The sequence below is a fragment of the Falco rusticolus genome, unplaced genomic scaffold (genome assembly GCF_015220075.1).
Source record: "Falco rusticolus isolate bFalRus1 unplaced genomic scaffold, bFalRus1.pri scaffold_89_arrow_ctg1, whole genome shotgun sequence".
Taxonomy (NCBI): Eukaryota; Metazoa; Chordata; class Aves; order Falconiformes; family Falconidae; genus Falco; species Falco rusticolus.
In genome coordinates, this window is record NW_023618247.1 from 1 (window position 1) to 22,296 (window position 22,296).

Consider the following 22,296-nt stretch of genomic DNA (forward strand, 5'->3'; position numbering starts at 1 on the left):
ATGAGTATAGTTCTGATCTTAAAAACCAGGCTGAAGCCTTTGAAATTTAATTGTTCTTTCTGCCCTTCTCCAAAGTACAGAGCAGCTTCCATATGAAGACTGAACAGGATTCCTCAACCTAGAAATCACAGAAGAGATAGGTAGGTTTGTAAAAGCACGAATGGCCTGGGAAAATGTGAACAAGGGAAAATTTGTCACCATTTGTCATAAAACAGGAACCCAAGGGCCTGAAATAGTATTAGTCAGAAATTACAGAAGTGTAGTAGTAGCACTTTCCCAAGGAATGAATATTCCTTCCTTTGGAACGTACTGCCATAGGAGCCTACAGAAGCTCATAGCTACAAACCCACAAAGCAACTGGACAAAGGCTTGGAAGGTAAAACCATCAGAAGTGATTAAACAAAGATGAGAATAAAGCCTCTAGCACAGAAAAAATGCTAACTCCAGGGCCCACGAGGCAGAAAGCATATGCACTGCCTGTTCTACATGCTTTGCTAAGCATCCCCTACTGCTGCTCTCCTGGAGAGGAACCGGGGACACAGACACACTTATGCTCCCAGCTGACACCAGCGTCCCCCAGGGAGAGACCAGCACGAAGCCACACAGAACAAGGGCACACTCAGCCTTTGCCCCTTACCTGCTCACTTGAAGCACCAAAACATGCAGAGGTTTCAAAAGAAAAGGGTTTAGAAGGAGTCTGCAAAGCAAGTTTAATGTTCTGCTTTGAAGGATGCAGAGCGTGGGCACCATGCAGTGTCCAGCACTTACCTGTGTCGTAGTGAACTGTCAGGGGTCTGGAATAATCACCCGTCTTCTGTGGGTGGAAGTCCACTGTTACTTGCACGGCATCACCAATCCCAAGAGTCCCAGCAGAGGGATCGACAGAGAAAGGGCTGCAACACAGAGAGGCACATCAGGATTATTGTGGGAGATTTGGGGACTATGCTCCTTTGGCTGTCTCGTTCACTCCAGCTCACCTGCGCAAGCAAGAAGCAAACAAACCACAGTCAGCAGAAGAAAAAGAGAACAGACAGCATCAGAAACTGAGCCACCGACTCGACTCCTGAAGAGCTCCAGCCCTCAGAACATCCTATGCTATAAAATAACCTCATCTCCCCCATACCCTGCATCGAGTTTTCTGCAGCAAGGCTCAAGAGTCTGACTGCTAGCGATACGATCAGAGGAGGGTTTTTGAAGAGCACGGAGATGGTGAGGGTTATTTGCATGCACAGCTTGACAGGGACTTCCTCAGGAATCTGTCTTTTCCTGCCACCTATACACCTCAAGAGATATAAATGTCAAGGCAATGCTTGTCCCAGTGAGATTGCAGCTCGGAAATCAGACAGGGAGAAGATAATTTCTTCTTGAAGACCAGAGAATAACTGGAGTTTAATTTGCAGAATTCATCTTTCTTTTTTTTTCTTTTTTTTTTTTTACCTTGAAAGCATCCTGGTTTTGCCTAAGAAAGAGCACATTTTATCAGCGTTTTAGTGAAAGCTGCTCTAAGCAAAGAAAAATCGAGTGCAAAGGCACATTAGAGTGATACAATAACAAGGAAACAAGACACAAAAGGAGTATCCCATTTACAGCCTGAACAATTAAATCTCTAGCTAAATGAAGCACCATCAACAGGAGCATATTGAGGCAAGTTTAACAGGAGGTTTTCGGTGTATTCACAGGCGATGCAATCTGGGGCTCCGGGTTGTAATCCAAGCTTGGTAACTGTTTGCTTGGCCCACTGGAGGAATTCTGTGCAATGTGTTGGAAATAATTATGAAAAGGTGTTGGTGTACTTTGGATTTAACACAAGCAATTATGATTTGTGGCCAGGTAAACAGCTCTCGGTTGACAGACATATAATTCAGTCTTTTAACGCTTAGGGAAAAGTCAGATGCAACATGCTTCTGCACAACAGCAGCTGAGCTTTGTGGCTCCTGTACAGCCCCACTTAGAAAACAAAAGTTACTGGCTTTAGTGCTTTGCTGGTGGTCAATTTGTCACCTCAGAAACACCTTCTGGAGAGTTTTACAGTGATTAGGGAATGCAGCACACAAAAATAATGAGAAAAACTGGAGCCATGCATGAGCTGAGCTTCATTCATGGAAGCAGTGACAGCTGATGAAATTGCTGGAGCTCCTGCTCATTAAGGAGATATTGCTGCAATTAGGGGCCTGACCTGCTCCCATGACAACAGCAAGAACATCGGCAGTGACTAATGGAGAAGCACTGGGCCTGCATTGTTTACATACTGGACCTGAGACACCTGGGAGGGAGGAGGAAAGCCAAGGCGCCGCCAGCCTCAGAACCGGACTGCTCTACATGGCCCTACACCTGCACTGGGGGTTGTGCCTGCTTATACTGGGCAAGGCTCTGATGGTGCTTGGCTGGCATCACCGCCTGCTGGGGGAAAGGCACAGAAAAATTCCCCCCACCCTTTTTTTTTTTTTTTTTTTTTTAAACCAGAAACATTGCCAAAACAGAAAAGCTGCTGGTTAAGGGCCACACTTCAGCACTACCTCCCATCCCGTCCCCTTCCTACTCTGTCCCCATGTCTGCATACCCCTGCCCTCAGATAGCTGGGATGGGAATAACACTCCCGAGGATGACTTCAGGGGATGCCTAAGAAAGAAGGTATTTTCCCATCTTCAAATTACCAGAGAAGAGGATCCCACCAAGGTCAGGACTCATTCTCAGGACTGAGAAACAGAGCACAAGTCAGACACTGCCACCTCCTGCCTCCCACCCCACGCTGTACCCATGGGACAACTTTGTTACTGCTGTCGCAGGAGCTTCATATCCATCACGTAAACCTGGTTCTCCAAGACCCAGAGGGATGTAAGCTCCATGCTTAAACTGAACTCTGAATTTCAGTCCACATCACTAAGCTGTTCCCTGCAGCCTACAGATAAGAGATGCTAAGGAAACGTCTCTGACAAATGAAAACCACTGCCAAGAGATGAAGCTGGCAGGCTAAACTCTGTCCTTCTCTCCATTAATTGTGAGCTGTTCTTTAAGATAATTCTTGTCCTGTTAGAGAATCACTACTGCTCCTGAAAAAACAGGAAAGATAAGGTTTGGAGGTTTTTTAACAGCTTCTTTTCTGACATCCTTTTTAACTATGTCCATTTGTATGTTTGCTTTGTTGTACAACATCTAAACTGTCACAGGTCCAGATCTCCCAATGGTGCCTTGCAATCCCCAGCTTGTATAAACTCATCTAGCCGCACCAGCCTGAGGGAGACCTTCCCACCAGAACCTGCTGAGATCTTGCCCGTTACTGCCCTGCAGAAAGGGAGCAACACCAGACTAGTAAGCAATTTCATACAGATCTGTTCTGACATTTACATCTTGCTTGCTTTCACCAGGCATCAGCTCCCCATCCTGACAGCTGGGCAAAAGTTAAGTCCCATGAGGACACCACCAGCAAAATACTCCTGACAAGTCAGAAACACAACTGACAAGTGAACAAAGCTGACAGTTCTGTGGCTCAGGCTCTCCAACCACCACTCTGCCTTCTCTCCTGCAACCATACATTTTAGTCAGTGCAGTGTGCACGGAGGCTGCAACATACTTCAAGTCCCGTGGTATGCTTCTCTTCTAAAACCCAAGAAATTTTTAGTCCACTGGTGTCTTAATTTGCATTACAAAATCATGCGAGTTTCTGAGAATTTATTTCATTACAAGTTGCCTCCAACCCCAAGACAGACAGTAAAATTACCAGTGATTGCATTGCCTCATCTGTCAGCTAAGGCCTATTGCAGGAAAAAAACTAAAGGTCATTTAATCTTGGCATACATTATTTTTTAGTAATGGTATAAAAGCCAAAGTCAAGCACCGTAACCATTCCAGTAAACACAGTCTGTTAGGTCAAAGCATCCAAGACTCCACCCCTGTACCAGAAACATCCTGCACAGAGTCAGCAGCATCTCACAAGCTCTCTCTTTCCCTCTTTCCCTGCACCTCGGCTCTGTTGTCCTGTCCTTGTACATCCTGTGGCAACTCTCCAATCCCACACCTCGATGTTGTATATGGGTACTACAGGGGGCTCCTAGCACAGCACCTTGTAGCATCATTTCCTGAGCTTTCAGAGCCTGATGGGACATTCCTTAATGTATCTTCTCAGACGGATTCTCTCTGACCCCATAGCACAGCATAGCACAAGGTCTGTAACGTCAGGAAAAGGCAGTGCTGTGCTGAATCTGGTTCCAGACACCATTTTCAACTGAAATTTACTGGAATGACATTTATCTCCCTGAATGCCATGGAGAAGAAACTCGTTATCCAGCCTTAACAATGAGAATGACAGGAAGAGACTTTCTATATTTATACTAGTACTATTTTTTATTACTAAGCTGTGCAGGGAAGAGCTGGGTATGGACATGCACAGGGAGGGCAGGCACAAAGCCAAGCTGCATAATGGGGAGTGCTTTGGTGTTGGGGGGGGTTTTCCCCCTTTATGAAACAGGGGTCAAAACAGGGCCATGTTTTCTGGTAGATACCACAGCAAGGGAGAGCTCTGAACAAGCAACAGTAGAACGATGCTGAATTGGCCCCGTGGATTCACTTGAGAGCTCTGCCTTGCAGCGAAACACACCACAGAAAAAGCCCTTAGATAAAGGAGTAAGAGGCAAGGAATGTCATCGTGAAGCGATTCCATGCAAGAGCAGAGCTCTCAGAACTGACCAAGAGGAAAGGTTAGCATTGGAGATGGGCTGGGAAATGCACTGAAGGTGGCAGGTAGGTTATGCTTGATTCCATAGTGAAGGGAATCTTGAGAAAGGAGGCAGAGAGAAGTGACAGGAGCAGCACACAGGACTAGGAAACAGTGGCACCTGCAGCTGGCTTGCAAAGGGGCAAGAGCCTGAATTTGCTCAGGCCATAAGACAGAAGTTTCAGTTGTGCCGAGGACACAGAGGTCAGCTGATGGTCTATAAACTTCGATCTCTGATTCCCTTCTACTCCGCTAAGCCTCCTGCCCCTCTCCCATGCATGCATGCTTATATGTAGCAACACACAAAGCTATTATGTGATATTAGTATTGGCTTTAACACAACGCTACATCCTTACTCAGCAAAACCTAAGCACACGTTCAAGCTGCTTAAGTTCTCTGCTAAGTAAGAAGAGACTAAAACAGTCCTGAATTTAAGTCTGTAAGGCTGGCACTCCTTTCCCCTACCACCTATGCCATCACTCTTAAATACTGTGTCTCATATCCACACTTTAAGGTCTCCAGGACAGGGAGCATAACTCATTAATTTTTCCAAAGCACAGGTTTAAGTGTTTGTGACTATGATTAATCAGCAAGTTATTACGGGAGTCATTCCAAAGAATTCATGACGTTAAACTAAAAACTACCCCTCTTGTTGGTGATGATGCAGCCTTGGTTATAGCCTCGATCGCAGGGAAATCAATCCCCTGGCAGCAGGAGGAAAACGGTCTCTCCCATGAAAGCCTCTGTAAATAGAGTTGTTCAAAGACAACTGCCAGCTAATGATCTACTCGCCTGTGGAGCAGTGTACTGCTCTGACTCTCCAACCTACCTGTCATGCCAGCTGGGAGGCCACTTTTCTGCTGGGGTTGCTGGAGCCACTGAGCTCACCTGGGACCTTGGGGCAGGTACCTGAGCAACTTCTCACAGCACAAGCAGCAGGGAACCCACTGTCACACAGTGCAGTCCCCAGCACTGGCTGGAAGAACCGCTCCTGGCACACCATGGCCTCATCGCACAGGGAGAAAGAACGTGGGGGTACTGCTCTCAGGCTGCAAGGGGACATGCTGACCTGGTCAAGAGGGGGGAACACTTGGATTCTGAGTGGAGGATACAAGCTTGGGGCACTACAGTCAAGATACTGGAGGGCTGGGCTGCCATTCACTGGGACACAGCAGAACTGCATGCAGCCGAGGGATGGGAAATGCAAACACCTGTATTTGGGGTGGAAGAATCCCCGGCAGTACGGGCTGGTGGGCACAAAAGCCTTTCTACAGAAAGGGAGCTTAGAGGCTGCAGCACAGGACATACAGGGGGATGCTGGGATAAAGGGCTTTGCACAGCCTGGAGGAGGACAGAGCAAGGCTGGTATTACCTGTTCTTACTTTTCGTGTTGTGTACACACCTGATTGAACTTTGACACTGGTCTTGCTTTCAGCGCCATGTTTGCTCAGATGATCTCCAGAGGTCCCTTCCGAAGTTATTCTGCGTTTATCTTCTCAATCAGCCCAATTCCATTTCACATAGTCCCCAAATTTCTCGTATTTCCTACACATTTGTGCATATATACAAGCAGATGGTAGACAGACAGGCATTGGAGGAACTCAACCTCTAAGAAAGTTCCTAATGAAGAATCCATTATGACATTTTGCTGAACACTTAAAGCAAAAAAAATAAAACCAGCAGAAACACAGGAACTTCAGAGTATTTAAAAAGAAATCTGAATGAAAGTGGAGGCGACTTCATTAGAATAAAACGCTGCTTATATTCAAAGATTTAAATCATCAGTTTGAAATTTCAAACTGGCTTTCAAAAGTTCATAACGAAATGACTGATGCCTTCAGCTGACATGGGAAATCTTACCAGCTTTTGATCTCTGCACACACGCAATCCAGCTATTCAGAATTCTACTTTTTTGTGTCGTATGAAATAAAGCTTTTGTAACGCTTCTCATCTCTTTGTTGCAAATCAGGACTGAAAAATTTAATTGCTGAAGTTCAGCATAAAATCCGTATCAAGCAGGATTCAACACACGCTGTATCACTCAACAGAACAGCTGGCAAGGACGCTACCAAGAGATGCCAGACACGACTGGGTATCTGTTTTGGTGGTGACTACTTGATCTGGAAATCCCAGAGGGAAGCTGTACAGGGATTTACAAGGTCCTGCCTACATACTTCCACAGTGAAAATCAGCAGCCTGCTTGAATAGCATCCTGGAAGCCTGCCTCCATAGCCTTGCCAGGCTTTGGTAGGAACCTCTTGGACCCTCACGTTTCCCAGGAGACAGAGGAAAGAGCTTTCTCTTGACCCCTGTTTTCCTGGGGAAGAAACTGAAGCAACTCAGGTGCACTAAGGCAGACAGCAGGTCTTTGCTGCATTCTGGACCTCAGCTCCTACACCAAGACCTCTGGGACCAAGCAACACGGAGCTAACTACCAGCCAGCTGAAGTGGTTTCCTTGCAGGTGCAGTTTCCAAAACGCATTACCCTCTCCAGTTCAGCAAACTGGAAAACCAGTGACTGTCTTCTCAGACCAAGAGGAACAGTACAGGCTGTCCACGACACAGCACACATCAGGCGCTTGACCAGGAGACTGCCGAAATGCCACGTGCTTGTGGCCTCCCAGGGAATGGGTATATTTGGCCAATAGGGCCACATAACCATTTCAGAAGGTACTGAAGATCAAGGAGGTTGCTGGTAGCTACTACAGCATGCTAGAGCACTTTCCAGGAGATCTGAGAGAGACAAAGCTCTAGAAAAGGCTCCCAACCCACGCACCAGGCATTTGCTGCACCTTTTGCCTGTGCGCCCATTGGCATTCTGCTTTGGGGCTAAAGTGCAGGTTTGAAGCCGCTGCCAGCTCATCTCCACTTAAGAGCTCATTCTAATGAAGAATAGTGGATCCCAGGGACCAGATCAAACCTACTGGAAAACCAGGTTCTGGACCACACCCTGTTTTTCTCAGGGTCTCGATACCAATTGCTTTGATCTACAATCTCTGATTGCACTTGCTACTCTAGACAAAGCTGCTGATAAATTCTTAAATGTCTCTTCCACCAGCTCAGAGCTTGCCCATTTCTTAACACTGCCCTTGGTCTGCAGGAACTAGAGCTGTCGTCTGCCACGCAGGATCTTATACAGCCCAAGGGCAGTCAAGCCACCTTCCTACATTTGCTCTTGCAATCTAACAGAATCAGTCTTGCACGACTCTGCACTGAAGACACTGTTGCGCTATAAAACTCCACTCTGCAACTTGCAGAGTTTTATCAGAGGTTGCATCATGCTTAACACACTATAACCAACAGCAAAACCCACGTGCCCTGCCCATCTCCAGCCACGGCAGCTCAGGTGCTCCAGTTCCTTTTTGTTGCTGTTTCCCAACTATATTATCACACAACACTGTTTTGCACAAAAGAAGATGAGCTCCCTACCTCTGAGGGCTGATGCAGTAGCGGGCCGCCCCGTTACCGATGTTGCGAACCAGCAGTGTTTTCTGGGTGCTGTACTTGACTGGACAGGCTGAGAAGTTCACCTGGTCGGGGAAGTCCAGGATAGCTCGGGCACCTATAGCTCGGATTGGCACAACAAACTTCTCCCCTTTCTGTGATGCAGATGAGCTCGTGGAAATAATCCTGCAGGGAAAGAAACAATCTCAGCACAATGCTTTTAGTACTTTCCCCACGGCAGAAGGAAAACTGCTGTTTTCTATGGCTGTAGCAGTATCATTCAGTAACGCAACAGTACTTTTTACCTTCATGAGCTTTCATTCCAGTAGCATGACTTGCACAGGGTCGTTAACTTGCAAAGGAGAAACAACCCCATTGATTCACCTGCTTTTGCAGCAAGCTGGCAGCACCACAATTATCTGATGCTTTGATTCCGAGACACCAGAACAGTCTCTTCATGCAAGGGATCACAGCACTAACGCAACCTGCTTCAATCGCCACCGCAGACTATTGGAAGCGCCACTGAGAACCCAGCTGTGCCACAGCACTAACTCCAATGCCAGCAACACGGCGACCTCGTTGAAGCTTGGCAGGGGATGCTCAGGTACGTTTTCAAAAGGACTTCACCACATACGTGATCAACGGTCAGTCGCTGGGGAAATACTTCACAAGCTAGACACGGTAATTGCTGCGATGCCAGGTGAGTGTAGGGTACAGCTGTATTTCTCACCCCTTCCCACAGTGTTATAGGACCAAGGCTGGGGACACGCACCCTTCAAAAGCCACCTGATCCATCTCCCCACACCAGAACCGGCTCAGCTCTGCACCCAAAGTGTTCCTCAAGATGTTTCACAGGTACTTCAAAGCACTAACAATTCCACCCCTGCCCTCAGCAGCCTATGCAAGCTTTGCACTACAATTCAAGAGAGTTCTTCCTCTGCCTAATCTCAGTTTCCCTTTACATCTCACCCCAGCCCCAGCGGACACAGAGACAGCTTTGGCTGATGCCTTAATCGAACCCCTCTGTAAGGTCTGTTCTAGAGGAGTAAGTGACGGCGTGCCTGGTTAGCACACCCACCTGAGGCAGGCGGCATCGGGAGCTGCACACAGGAGACACTCAGACACCCCCCCAGAGCAAAGCCGGCTGTGCATTCCCAGCCACTGGCTTGTTCAGAAAAGAGCCAGGCAATCCCCCCCCATCCGGGCTGCCTGGCATTTAGCAGCAGGAAGGCAAATCAAATTACCAAAAGCATTTTACTGTAGGGATGAGCAGATCAGACTCCAGATGGATGGCGGGCATCGCTGCGCTGCAAGTACCACCTTGCCCCCACTGAAATCAGTGGGGAAACTGTTGCCCCAGGGCCAGGAGCCATTGCCCCCAGCAGGCTCTTATCGATGAGCTGATCAAAGCTCTGCTTCTCATCAGTCACTCGCTGCCCTGATTTTTGCCCCGGTGCTTTTAACTCATTTGATATTCTTGCAATTGTTGAAGCAGCAAGCTTCTGGGCACTACAAAGCATCTAACAGGGCTGCGCTGAATTGTAAAGGACTTCATTTCAGTAATGCAGTAACTCGCTGTCCTGTCGTATTTCATAGTAATCAATGTGCATTAATTCAGTCTCCACCGAGCACCAGTAATGAATTTCACAAACCTCACAGACTGAACTTGCATTGCCTGAAAACAGTGCACTGCTACAGTGAAAAGAGCAAGACGACAACACGGAATAAGCTGTGCTATGTTTTTATGTGCTTCTTACTTCCTTCTTCCTTCACAATAAACTATTAATAAGCCTGTAGGACACACAAATGGAAGTATTTCTGTCTGTTGTTTATCTGCCAGTCAGTGCCACAATGGTTTCCAGTTCAGCAGAGGCCGTCAGACCATAACGCAAGAACATGTGGGAACAGGGGCTGGCACGAGAACACCCACGCTGTACAACTGGAGCCATAAAACAGAAACGTGCAAATCAGAAGCAGCAAGAGTAACAAATTGGAAATGTTGCCCAGCAGAAAAATTAGCAGTTCATTTATAATACAAGTACCAATAAACCAACAGGCACACGTCAGCTATGTATATATTTTCTGACAGTCCAATCATGTGGCACATTCCCAAATGACTGCCAGACAGTAGGAAACTGTTCATTTTCCAAGAAAGGGCTATGTGGCACACAGCATTTCAGCCACCAACAGCTCACGTGGCCCTAGTACTTATGGCTTGGCCACAACTGTACTCCTTTGAATCAGGAGTGACTTCACTGAAGTCAGACTTACCCCAGGGAAGAACAGATTCAAAGCAAGAGAATTATACAAACCAACTCCTCATCAGAAAGACCCACATCCCAGTTCACTGGGTTACCCACAGTCCCTGTGGATCCTGCAGCATCAGGGATGTAGAGGTTGTTCAAAGGCAGCACTCCTGAGCCTTCTACAACTAACACACAGATACTCTGCAGGCAAGCAACTGCAAGCCCAGCGCAGGTGGCTTTACGGAACCATTTCCCAAAGCCTGCCTCTTGGCCAAGGGCTTTGCAAGGTGCTCTGTGCCTCCTGACCATGCTACTGATGCATTTCTAGCTGAGCTACAGCACTCTGGCACTTCACTGACTCACGCTCCATCAAGTACGAGACAAAACGTTCCGTTTGTACAAAATTCTGGTTCTGCTGTACAATCCCCTTGTGCTCCTCACCGAGCAGCACGCATCCCTCCCCCAATGCCCTGCAAGGAGCACAAAACCCAGGTCAGCAGAAACTGCCGTGGTGTCGCTGAAGCTGTGCAGAGGACCTCGCTGGCACAGCTCCCTAATGCCACACACTCACCAGTTCAAGGGCAAGACAAGGGACAAAGTACTGGACATTAGTGCTCCTGGGGGTTATCTCACCCTACTTCTATTTGTGGTGATGTTCATCTGTTGCTCTGCTGCTTCTCCCTAGTTGAAAAGCAGTAATTTGCCCTTCATGGGAACCAACTTACTGCCACACTCAAAATGAATGCTGATTAATACTAATAGATCTCATTTTAAAGGAAGCAGCGTCCTCTGCAAAGCCTACCTCGGTGAGATTAAGCTCTTATGTCACTTGGGCAGTATGAAGAACTGCCCTAGGCCAACATCATTTTTACCTTCCATACGAATGATGTAAAACCATTTCTCAGTCCCTCCCCAAAGCAACAGATCATTTCACAAGCTCAGGGAGCCAGGGGCCGCAGGGCATTTCCTCTTTAGTTTGCTACAGCCACGCTGTTTGAGGATAGGACAGGGCATTAAACTAAATCTAAGCAGCAAACAGAAGATGAGAGAACAGCTGTGCCCAAAGGGATCCTGCGCCTCTGGCCTGGCGCAGAAGCATCAGCTGGCTCAGAGCTATCCCCTAACCTCGCCTCGCCCACACAGCCACACAAAGAACCCTGCCAAGAGGCAGCAGAGTGCTGCTGGAAAGAGTCAGCCTGGCTGTATGCCCCTGCAATGCTTCCTCCCTTCCATGCCGTGTGCTAAACCCTTCTGCATTAAGAAGCCTCCAGACAACACTGTCACCCCTTCACATCACGGCACCGTGCCAGGCTTGCCAGAGCCACAGCACCGATGTTCCAACCTCCAAGCAAAAGCATGGCACATGGGGCAGGGAATAGGTGCCAGCTGACACAGCAGCCACAGCCACATGCACACAGCCACAGCCACACCAGCGTGACTGCCCAAAGGCTCCGGGGTAAGTGTCTGCCTGCAGATTCTACCTGCCCCTTCAATGCCTGGGTGTGCTCCAGATGTCTCTGTCATCTGCAGCACACCGGCCCCCTGCTGATTAAAGACATCTAGAGCTCAGTGCAGCTGTGCCAGGCTGGCTCCCCGCCACGAGCACATCTTCTCCCCTAGAATCACAGCTGGAGCACAGGCAGGCAAGTATCCTCAGGGGCAGCACAGCGGCAAGGCTGGAACACAGAGGGTATGAAAAAGCATCACCTTCGCTCCAGCCCAGGGTGAGGCAGGGAACTGGTTGCCAGATGGGAAAGAGGAAAGCTCTCTGCATCTATTCACTCCTCTAGTATTTTCTATCATAATTAAGCCCCTAACACTGAGTAGAGAGGTGGGATGGCTAAACATCAACACTCCTCCCGGCCATCTTCCTACTGTCCCACGTGCACCTTCCCCTGCAAACGCCCAGGAAAGCACGGGGAGGGAATGCACAGCCCGTCAGTCCCTGCTGCGGTGGCATCGCATGGTGCTGCCAGCCAGGATGTGACCAGCCGCAGGCTGCCTGACCACAGCCTAGAGCAAACCTTGCAGCACGGCACGGGCTATAACCGGTGCGCAAGGAAAGTGCCGGCTTCAGACAGAACGTTCCACTGTCTCACTGCTGTGTCCAACGTGATACACATCCCAGTGACTCCAGTTTTCAAAAGTGGTGGTCCTCACTCTGATCAGGCTCAACTTCGCGTCCTCCAAACAACAGGTCAATTTTAAATAGGCTTTTGTATTTATAATTATCAGAGCAAACCCATAACCATACAGCAACGGACAGATATTAGCAGTGCCGCAAACCCCACAGCAGACGCCCTGTTCTGAACCCAGCCCCGCAGGTTCGCCTCCCGCTGAAGGCACCTGTCTCTTGGGACCTCCAGTCTCACCTTGTTCTCATTGGGGGTGAAAACGATGTGGAAAGTCACAAGCATGCCAGGCGGTACTTTGCGGCACACGGCATGGTGGCTGATCAACTTGAAATAAGGTGACCTCTCCAAGGTGACCTTCAGCAGCTGAGGAACCTGCAGAAAAGGTAAGAAAGTATGATTTTGCAGCTTGTGGAAACAGGAGCAGAAGAGACCTGCCAATAGCCTTCCTTAACCACCTTTCCAAAGCACTTTTAGCTCTGGAGGTACGTGCACATAATACACAAGAGTCAACATTAATCCCTTCTGCCTGGGCAAAATAGCTCAAGGCCAGAGGCAGCAGGGCAATGAAGGAAGGGCCAAGCAGGGAAGACACCAGCAGCACCGAGATATAATATCTGAATCAAGCCACCCGTGTATTCAACAGGCCCAAAGAACCTGCCGGCTTCTGCCTGTACACACCCAGGCAGTCATGCCCCTAGAAGGGAACTGTGTTATCTGAAAGCCAAACAGTACGTGTTAATCCTGGGGAAGGAAGAAATGCACTTTAACGTGCTGGGTTTGAGCAGGGCACTCAAGCTGCAGTGCTAGAGTCATGCATGCAGACCAGCAAGAGGAGGAGACCACACATACTGTGGCCTCACTGGGAATAAAAGCAAGCCTGAAGAGCAAAAGGAGGAACATGGGAAGACAAAGCGACAACCCCACAAACAGAGGATGGCTAGGAAAATTCACAGGGAGCTGTAAAGAAGCAAGGGAGAAGCACAATACGCTACAAGGAAAGGCTGATGCAGAGGATGAGAGCCAGCAACTTGGCAAAGTGATGGAAAGCCAGGCGACCCCCCCAGGCTGTGGCTATCAACTATGGGCTCCAAAGGCATCTTCTGCCTCGAGATACATGACCGGCACTGACTGCCGCTGGAGTCTCAGTTTTAAAAGCCAACCTCTGCTCTCCGGAGGCTCCTGCTGCCTGTGACCGTAGCCAGGCAGCTGCCAGCGCAGGCAAGCCAGATCCCTGGGGATCCCTGCCCACCCCCAGCAGTCCCTGCAGGCACCCTGCTGCACGGTTCTGCCCTCTGGGACACCACCAGCACACAGACAGCACACAGGCATTTCTCGACCCCTGAGCACCAAATCTCAAAGTCTAAAGCAGGTGATTTGGACTGACGAGCAGCTTCACTGACAAACAACAACCCCACAGGAGGCTTGAAAAAAATGGAGGCTCATTCTGCACCACCCACCCGAGCCTGGTAACCCGTGGCCAAGGCAGTCCTGAACTCTCCAAACACCCTTGGAACCCAGCAGGGTCCTGGGGCAGCAGGTTCCAGGAGCCAGTTTCACAGTGCACACAAGCAGTTTGGTCACCAAGTCCCTTAGGAGAGGAGCACGTGTGGCTAAGACCTTCAGCAAAAGCCACCCAGAACACCTGAGGGTGCTGAGGAACAGCCTGAAGACAGAAAAGCAATTGTACAACACAGGTAAGAGCAGTAAGTATATAGCGAAGCACTTCTGTAGTTGCACGATTACAGAGCCTCTATTTGGAATACATTTTGCTGTCAGCTGGATTTTTAGGGGGCGAACAACTTCAGGCTGCCATGCAGTATAAGATTCAGAAGAATCTGGGAAACCAGTGTGAAAACTCTGAGACAGAGCACAACACTGCTCTTCTCCAGGACATCGTCAAAAGCCAACAAAATTAGAATAGAACACCCTCTCAGGATTATCATCTCTACCTTTCTGTATTTAGAACATACCAAGGATTTTCCTTAGAGCTAATCTTACTTTTACACCCACGCTCTCCAATGGCTGAGGTCTTACCGGCTTCAAAACTAGTTCGGTTTGGAAAAATCCCACATTCACACACTGCCTCCTCCTTTACAGGGCACGTAAATCCCAAGGCGCAGCTGGACAAGTTTATTATTCCTTACTGGGAAGGGCAGAAATGTTATGCAGATGTTCTTTTCCACTTGAGGAAGCATCAATAGAGCAAATCAACTGTTTGCCTGTTGGCTGGTACTTGGCAAAGATAACCATTTTGAGGTGCTGCATGGATAATGGAACAGCTGAAGCCAAAAGACTCAGTGGGAACGAAGCAGAGAGTAGGAAGAGAGAAACTGAGGCACGTTTTAATTGGGAAGAAGATACCTACAGCAAGGGGTGACCAAACCCCAGTGTAGACCACACCAGTGGCATTCCCTGGGTGCAGGCACCCATGCCACATCTTATCCGTGTTCCCAAGTTAAACGCCAGACCAGGAATGGTGCAGTACTCTCCAGGAATAACTGAGGGACCACACCCACATCCTTCCTTGCCAAAGGGTCTTCCCTTTTCACCCACATCCCTGTCAAAACCTGTTCTCTCAGGAGATACTTGGACTTCTCCCACTGTCCTTCCACCCGCTGCCTTGGCAGCTTTTTTTTGTTGTCCACCTGTTCGTCCCCCCCAGCAGGTAAATCTGGAAATCTGGGCGGAATTCACCGGCTCTTGTGCACACTTCCATCTTCCCATCCCACCCTCCCCTCATGCATACCTCTTACTCTTCAATACAGGAGAGTATCCTTAATTACACCTCTCTTCCTGACCTTTCTCTACTGCCAGTGCACTTACTGCTACAGATCAAGAGTAACCCTTGCGTGTAGGAAAGCACGCAGGGAGAGAACACCAAGCTCAGCTCCTTTCCTCCCTCTGCCTTCTCCCACCAGCTTGCTCTTGGCACATGCCTCATTCCAGCAAATGTTTCCCCAACTGAAATTCAAAAGGTCTCAATTTCCCTCTTTACAGTGGAACAAAACTGCTGACATTTTCCAGCTTTTCCATTTGCAACTTTCTTGGGAAATCTCAAAATGATCAGGTTTTTCAAGCAAAGGTGGAGACCTCCGAGGGCACTTGACTCTGAACGTGCTGTGGCTCTCCAAAGGGGAAGCAGAGCATCACGTTGCCTCAGAAAAACCTGAGCAGAACCCAATTAAGCTTAGCAGGAGCCTGAAGCGGCACCTAAAGGTCTCCCACTGCTTCTGCTACATCAGCCTGTTTCCACTGCTGTTTCAAACCACCTTTCCTGAAGTGCTATTACCACTAATTATAACTTACTCCAGCATAAAGCGGAGAAGACTCAACCCCTGCGCTCTGACAGCCCGTTCAGCTCTCTGTGCAGCTCACCCAGAGGCAGAGGTGCCCTGTGGAAACCAAGATTAACCACGGAGCCACCAGGACGCGGTGCACACTCGAGGGAAAGCACGAGGGCAGGGAAGAACTGTACAGCCCTCAACATTCCCAGCCATCCAGGGCTTTCAGGGGGAAGGATGCTGACTAGAAAAGCTCCTTTCAGTTAGGTACTACCAACACATAGCCAAAACCAGGGCGAGAAACCTCAGCATGGCAAGATTTCCACCATCTTGCAAAATAAAGGTGGTGAGACCTTTTATTTCGGATGCGCTGTGCTGCAGCAGGTGACTGGCTATGCTGTGCACCGCGCGGATGACACTGCTCTCCAGTTCCAGCACAGGGTTAAACTTCCACATCCCAGCACTTACCTTGTCCACGTTCCTCAGAATCAGTGGCACTTCACAGACCTCATAGGGGACGTAGCTCTGGAATACCACCTCTGATGGGAAAGGCTGGAACGAGCACTGTCTCGGGGAAGGTGCTGAGAACTGCAGATGCAAAACAGAGTTTCAGCCGCTGGGAGAAAGATTCATCAATCAGAGAATACTACATCGGTCCCCAGTGAAGTACAGTCTCCCGGTGAGTACGCCTGCCCAGCTCATGCCAGGGGAATGGCAGCTCACCCACCTGTGCTCTGAGCAGATCAAATGTTTCTGGGCCACACTGAGCAGGCTCAAGCGAGCAGCTCTTTTGCTGGCCGTTTCTCCAGGTTTCCTGCTCCAAAAGGCAAGGCAGCGCTTACCTCCGGCAGAGCCCTGGGCTAACACGGTCACACCGCTCCAGAGCACTTACTGCGAGAGCCGTAAGCACTCGTGCAGCAAGTGAAAGCCAAGCATTTAGAGGAAACTCCATGGGAAACAGTTTGGGGATCATCTTTACCCTGAGACAGTGACCAAGTCCAACCCATCCTCAAATCTCTTTTTTGATACACAGCCTAGAAACCATGAGGAAGAGAAGACAGGCCAAAAAGGAACACCGTCGTTAAGAAAGCAACAGATGAGGTGATAAGGTTCAGCTCCTTCCCCAGCACTACTGCGCAACTTGAATAGGGCTGGACTTGGCATCTCCTTTTCCCATGAGCTTTCAACGGATGCTTCATTATAGTCCATTATTGCCACGTCAGTTAATACCACTACAGAAGCGTGTCTGACGACACACAGAAACAGCAAACGCTTACGGCGCAGAGGCATTACTTGGAGAAAATCCCTCCCTGCTTTGTCTCCCCCCTTCCAGCTGAACTCTTCGCACTCACAAGACACAGGCACGTCTCCTGCTTCTGCACAGGAGTCAGGGTCCTACTGAAGCCAGCAGCCACAGCACACGGCCAGTTCTGTGTGCGCTCGTCCGAGGCGTTCCCAACCTCACGTGCTGTCTAAGGCAATCCCCAACCAATTTGTTACAGGTCTCTTGCTGGCACTTTTCCACTCAACAGCCTACCTCAGTCATCTACCCACTTGGAACGTGCGTTCTACTAAGCAGATGTGTAAGAAGAGCAGCTTTCAACATACATGTAAGCAAACACTGATCCAGATAAAGCACACCCGCTCCCCTCTGCCCAGCGCCATTCCCCTGTGTACCTGGCAGCCTGCAAAATCTAACACCCTGTAAGGGTCCCACTCGTCGTTCCAACCCAAAGCATTCATGCAATTGCTTGAGCTACACCTTGAAGAGTTACCGTAGGCCCTCAGCCCTCAAAGACCAACGCTGCCACCATTGAGGCCATCCGATGACCCCAAGCGTTTGACAGAGACTACACCAGACCAAGGGCTGCCTATTTCAGCAGGAGGGTGGGAAATTGCAAGCTTGCATTCCTTGTGTCCCCCCCCAGCCTTTCTCCAGGATCATGCTTTAGCCACAGTAGCTCGTCTCCAGCAAAAGCCACCAACTTCAGCAGAGGTGATTTATATGGGCTTAGTGCAGGCCAGGACTTCAACAGCTCACTGGGGGAAAACATTTCACCTTTCCCCCAGCAGAAGGAACGCCACCACCACCAGCAGCAGTTTGAAACGACAAACTGCCACCAAAGTATTTAGATAAGCTGGAGGCAAGCCTGTCACAAGCATAGGCCCACTTCAAATGTCACGTCAAACAGCAAGGAAAAGGGCAAGAAAAGGCTACCTTATGACGGGAGGCTTCGCTCACGTCGAGAAGCTGGGTAATCTGGGGCCGCCGCATCTCCCGAGTGCTGGCCAGCCTCTGCTTGGTGCTAAGAGTCATCTCCTTCAGGAAGGCAGAGGGAGTCAGCTGAAATGCAAAACACCAGCAAGAGCTACAGAAATGCCTTCATTCAGAAAGGCTTTTCTTGTGCAAGAGCCACTGATGAATAATTTGTGATCACAGCCACTAGGATAGTCCTGGAAGTCCCATAATTACCCGCTGAAATATTTAACATCAGTAAATTAATGATAGAGAGCGGAATACACACGCTCCAACCAAGTGGCTCTGTCCCAGTAGCTTCTCCTTTGTGATTTGATGTGACATGTTGGGGGATTTGGCTCTTCAGGCATTTGTTTCCTCTTCAGATTTGCTGGATTGAGCCAGTGACCTTTGAAGAAGGTCGGGAGGAGTTACCAGCAACCCCCTAACTCCATCCTTGCACAACGCTTACAACCACCACACGTGTGGAGACGTCACTGCTGGGTGAGTCAGAGGAAAGCAGAGAAGCAGTGTTGTGCCAAAACTGAGGTGGAGAGGAATGGCTCCAAGTTTTAGTTATCTCTTTTGAATTAGCACTTGTTTTCTCTGTTCTGGCCTCCGAGACCTCTCCACAGAAGTATGCAGAGAGATCTCCTCGACAGAGCCTCAGCGCCAGGTCGCCTTCAGTCAGGTGAGCTCTGGTCAGCAAAGGACGTCTGAGGATGGGGAGGAGGAATTGCCCTGACTCCGCTGCTGTCTGCAGCGCTGGGTCTGTGCTCCACACGGGATACGGGACAGAACAACTGTTTTGGAACCTGTTCCATCTGGGACCAGCCATACCTCTCGAAACCTTCAGGCAGAGTTTGAGCAGCCCACCACATGCCCAGCTGCCTGGAGGGCAGGTATGGTCAGAGCAGCGCTGGCAAGCATCCCGACGTGACAAAACATTGCTGCCCACACAAAGGGGACAGAACGAAGCACACGCTCATGCTTCAGCTATTCCGGTGCAATGCCCGGTACGTCCATTTAAATTGGCTCCGGTGGCACATCCAGACAGACTGTGGGCTTGCCCTGAAGCAGCACACAGTCCATCCCCTACTGCACCATGATCGCCACCTCCGACAGAAGCACGGCAGCAGAGAGACGGGGAGGTGGTGTCCAGCTTCACAGTGCGGCCAGACAACAGGAGGGGCAGGTAGAGGAAGGACGTGGGGGCAGTTTCCAGCCTTACACAGCTCCTACCTGGCCGCAGCAGGTACTTACAGCTGCAGGCTTCTCCGTCTCTCTGACTAGCTTCGGATTACGAGGCACTACCACTTGGCTCGGGAATCCACCAGCCACCCTGGAGGACCCCGTGAACCAGCAGGGCTTTCCAGTGGCCATGCCTCAGTTGACCTGCAAGGAACAACAACAGGACTTTGAAAATCCAGAATGCCCTTCATGGCAGACCCAAAGGAGACAGCTGTGTCTCCGGGTTGTGGCATCCTTCATAACTGCGGCCTCCCCACCCTGTCTCATAATTAGACCATGTTGAAGCAGAAGAGTGAAGATTGATAGAAGTAAAACCCCACAACAAACATTCCCTGAGCCAAAACAGCCTTTCACAAGCCACACGCACACATCAGAGCCTGCTGGCATTTCTCACCTTCTCCCTCCAACTTCCATCTATTTTGGAACTATTTACTGGAATTTTTATCCAAATCTCGATTAATACCCAAACTGTCCTTTATTACTCTTCAAAAGTTTTTCGGTGGGAACAAAAGAGAAATGTCACTTCACTGCTTCATTTTGCAAAAGCAGCTGACCCGATGCGACTCTGCGCCTGACCCTACTAAGTGCTCAGAGTATTAGGAACAACCTTAAAGCCGGGGATCGCTGCTGCCCTGAGCATCAAAATCAGACCGCTCTCCTACTTTGCAAACCGAATGCCCACCCTTTGTGCAAGGAGGTTGGTGATGGTTTTAACTAATGGAGCACAGAGCTCAGTACTCTGATTATCAACTATGATTTCTCAAAGCTAATTTGGTTAAGTTACAAAAATGATCCAGCAAATAGGACTCCTTCCAGGCATGAAATTGCCACAGTGACCAAGAGCCTTTCTCCATGGAGAACGAGGGCCCCTTTTTTCACTTATTAACACCCAAACTCAAGGCTCCCTACAGGCGTTCGAAGCTGTAACAGCACAAAGAAAAGCATGAAACCATTCAAGCTGCATGAGCAATTAGCTCAAATATAAACGCAACGTATGTGAAAGCAGGGCCACTTAAGGCTATCCTCACGGCAGCTCTGCTCCAGCATCCTCATCCTGCAGGCCGCATGGGTCAATGGGTCCACGGGCCATTCTTATTCTACCACCAGCCTGCTGACAACCTGTCCATCTGCGTCTCAAAAAGTGCGGGTGCAAGAAAGGGAAAGAGGAGAAAACACCCCCAGAAAGCGGATCTCAAGCACTGACAAAAATCAAAGAGACGTATGTACAGCACTTACTAAGCACTGCTTTGGACTAGAAATCATTTCCCCTCCCTTTCTGGCTAACTGGACCAAGGGACGGATGGATTTGCCCGCTTCTTATTTTCTGGGACTTGAAAGACCCAGCTCTACCCTAAAACTTTTTGACATCCTGAAATTAAGCAAAAACTCACAGATCCCACTCCCTCCTGCTTCCTCCTCAACTGTCACAGCCTTGCCAGGCAGAGCAGGAAGATTTTACCAGCATCTCCAGGAAAGACAGACCTCAGAGCTTGACATTAGCTACAGTCTGCTCGTTTCTCTGCTGCCGAGTTCCTCCCGCTCCAGTGCAGGGGCAGAGCGCACTGCAAGGCTCTGGGTGCTGTGCCCAGAAGCGCCTGAGAACAGCAGCATCGCACCCTGCAAGCAGCATGTCGGGAAAGGTCCGCTGACCCCATAAGGGGGGGGAGGGGGGGTTACCCCTTTAACCACCTCCGCACCAAGGGAGCTGACGCATGCTCAAGCGTTTGTGGCTTTGGGGGTTTTACAGCTCTCAAGTGGAGACTCTGCGTTCTGCCTTCAACTTCCACAGTATCGGAACTGGTCAGCTTGCTCGCTGCTCTGCCCAAATGCCTTGATAAAGTTACAGCCTTGCAAATCACTGCAGCCCATCTATTCCTTAAACATCTCGCCCCGCAGGGAAGGAGTGCGGCCATATTACAAAGTACCCCTTAGAGCAGCATTTGTTAATGTTCTACGAGCTTCAGGTAAATTCATCCAGACACTGCAGACAAGCTACTCATTTCTTTAAGGAGTACAGAAAAACCTCCATGCTGACTTACAAAGCAAGAACTTAATTCCTATTTTGCTTGCCCAGGGAGGACCCCAGCACTTCAACGCAAAAGAGAACAGGCAAATCACCGTGTTGCCACAGCTCCAACAATGCCTTTGGGGTGTCCTCTGTTGTTGCACCTGGTGAGTAGCCACCTAATGAGCTTGTTCCAATTAACCATGCACACATCTACACACACGCCAGCCAAGGACATTCAACTTACAAGGCCATCTCGGCTGCCAGGGAGCTTCATGCATTTTCAGCGCAGCATACGGCATAAACGCTTCCCATAAGACTCACAGCCACAAGCAAACCAAATCAGCACATCTGCTTGGCAGGGAACCAGGAACCCTCCATTGGAAAACCAACATGTATTACCTGGGGCTTTACAGTCCGGTCAGGGAAGATAAAAACTGGCTCTCCAGCCAGGTAGCTTGTGGCAACTCACTCCAACACGTCTCCCACATGGTGTCCAGCCACAAATCTGAGCAGGAACTGCAGAGCTCAGGCAAAGCAGCCTCAGCTACGACACCCCAGTGCACTCCAGGCTCCAAGACAGAAGCACTCTAAAGAAAGGGAACCGGACGCTGGGTGATGCTTCCTGCCTCAGAAGGCAGAACTTCAAGACAGACATCAAGGTGAGACCCATCAGGACTCTCATGCTTGGCCTCAGATGCACTCACAGGGCTGCCACCACGTGCTCCTGCCCACCACTCCTGCACCTCAGAAGCAATGCCAGAGCCTCCCCTGCTCAGCACAGAAGTGACTCCTGCCTGCTGCAGGCAAGTAGCACAGCTGGAGCCAGGTTTCACACTCAGAGGACTTGACAAAGCAGCCGCAGGTGCTTAGCAAGGGAAACCACTAGCTGCAAAGTGCCTTCATGGAGCTGCATGGCAGAAGCCACATGGAACCTGTGCAAAGTCTGCAAGCACCTCAGCATCCAATGCTGGCATCTCAGCCTGC

At 49.5% G+C, this 22,296-nt stretch overlaps 1 protein-coding gene across 1 annotated transcript in view; it reads right to left on the reverse strand.

Annotated features, from left to right (window-relative positions):
* Positions 1–769: 769 nt before the first annotated feature.
* Positions 770–22,296, reverse strand: part of LOC119142217 (hydrocephalus-inducing protein homolog) — a 32,234-nt gene continuing 10,707 nt past the window's right edge. Inside the window, exons 3-8 of the mRNA XM_037374940.1 lie at positions 19,317–19,448; positions 18,036–18,161; positions 16,286–16,405; positions 12,774–12,908; positions 8,141–8,341; positions 770–893 (exon numbers count right to left, since the gene is read on the reverse strand). Coding sequence (XP_037230837.1) covers positions 8,174–8,341; positions 12,774–12,908; positions 16,286–16,405; positions 18,036–18,161; positions 19,317–19,436 — 669 coding nt within the window. The 5' untranslated portion in view covers positions 19,437–19,448 and the 3' untranslated portion in view covers positions 770–893; positions 8,141–8,173. The remainder of the gene's footprint in view (positions 894–8,140; positions 8,342–12,773; positions 12,909–16,285; positions 16,406–18,035; positions 18,162–19,316; positions 19,449–22,296) is intronic.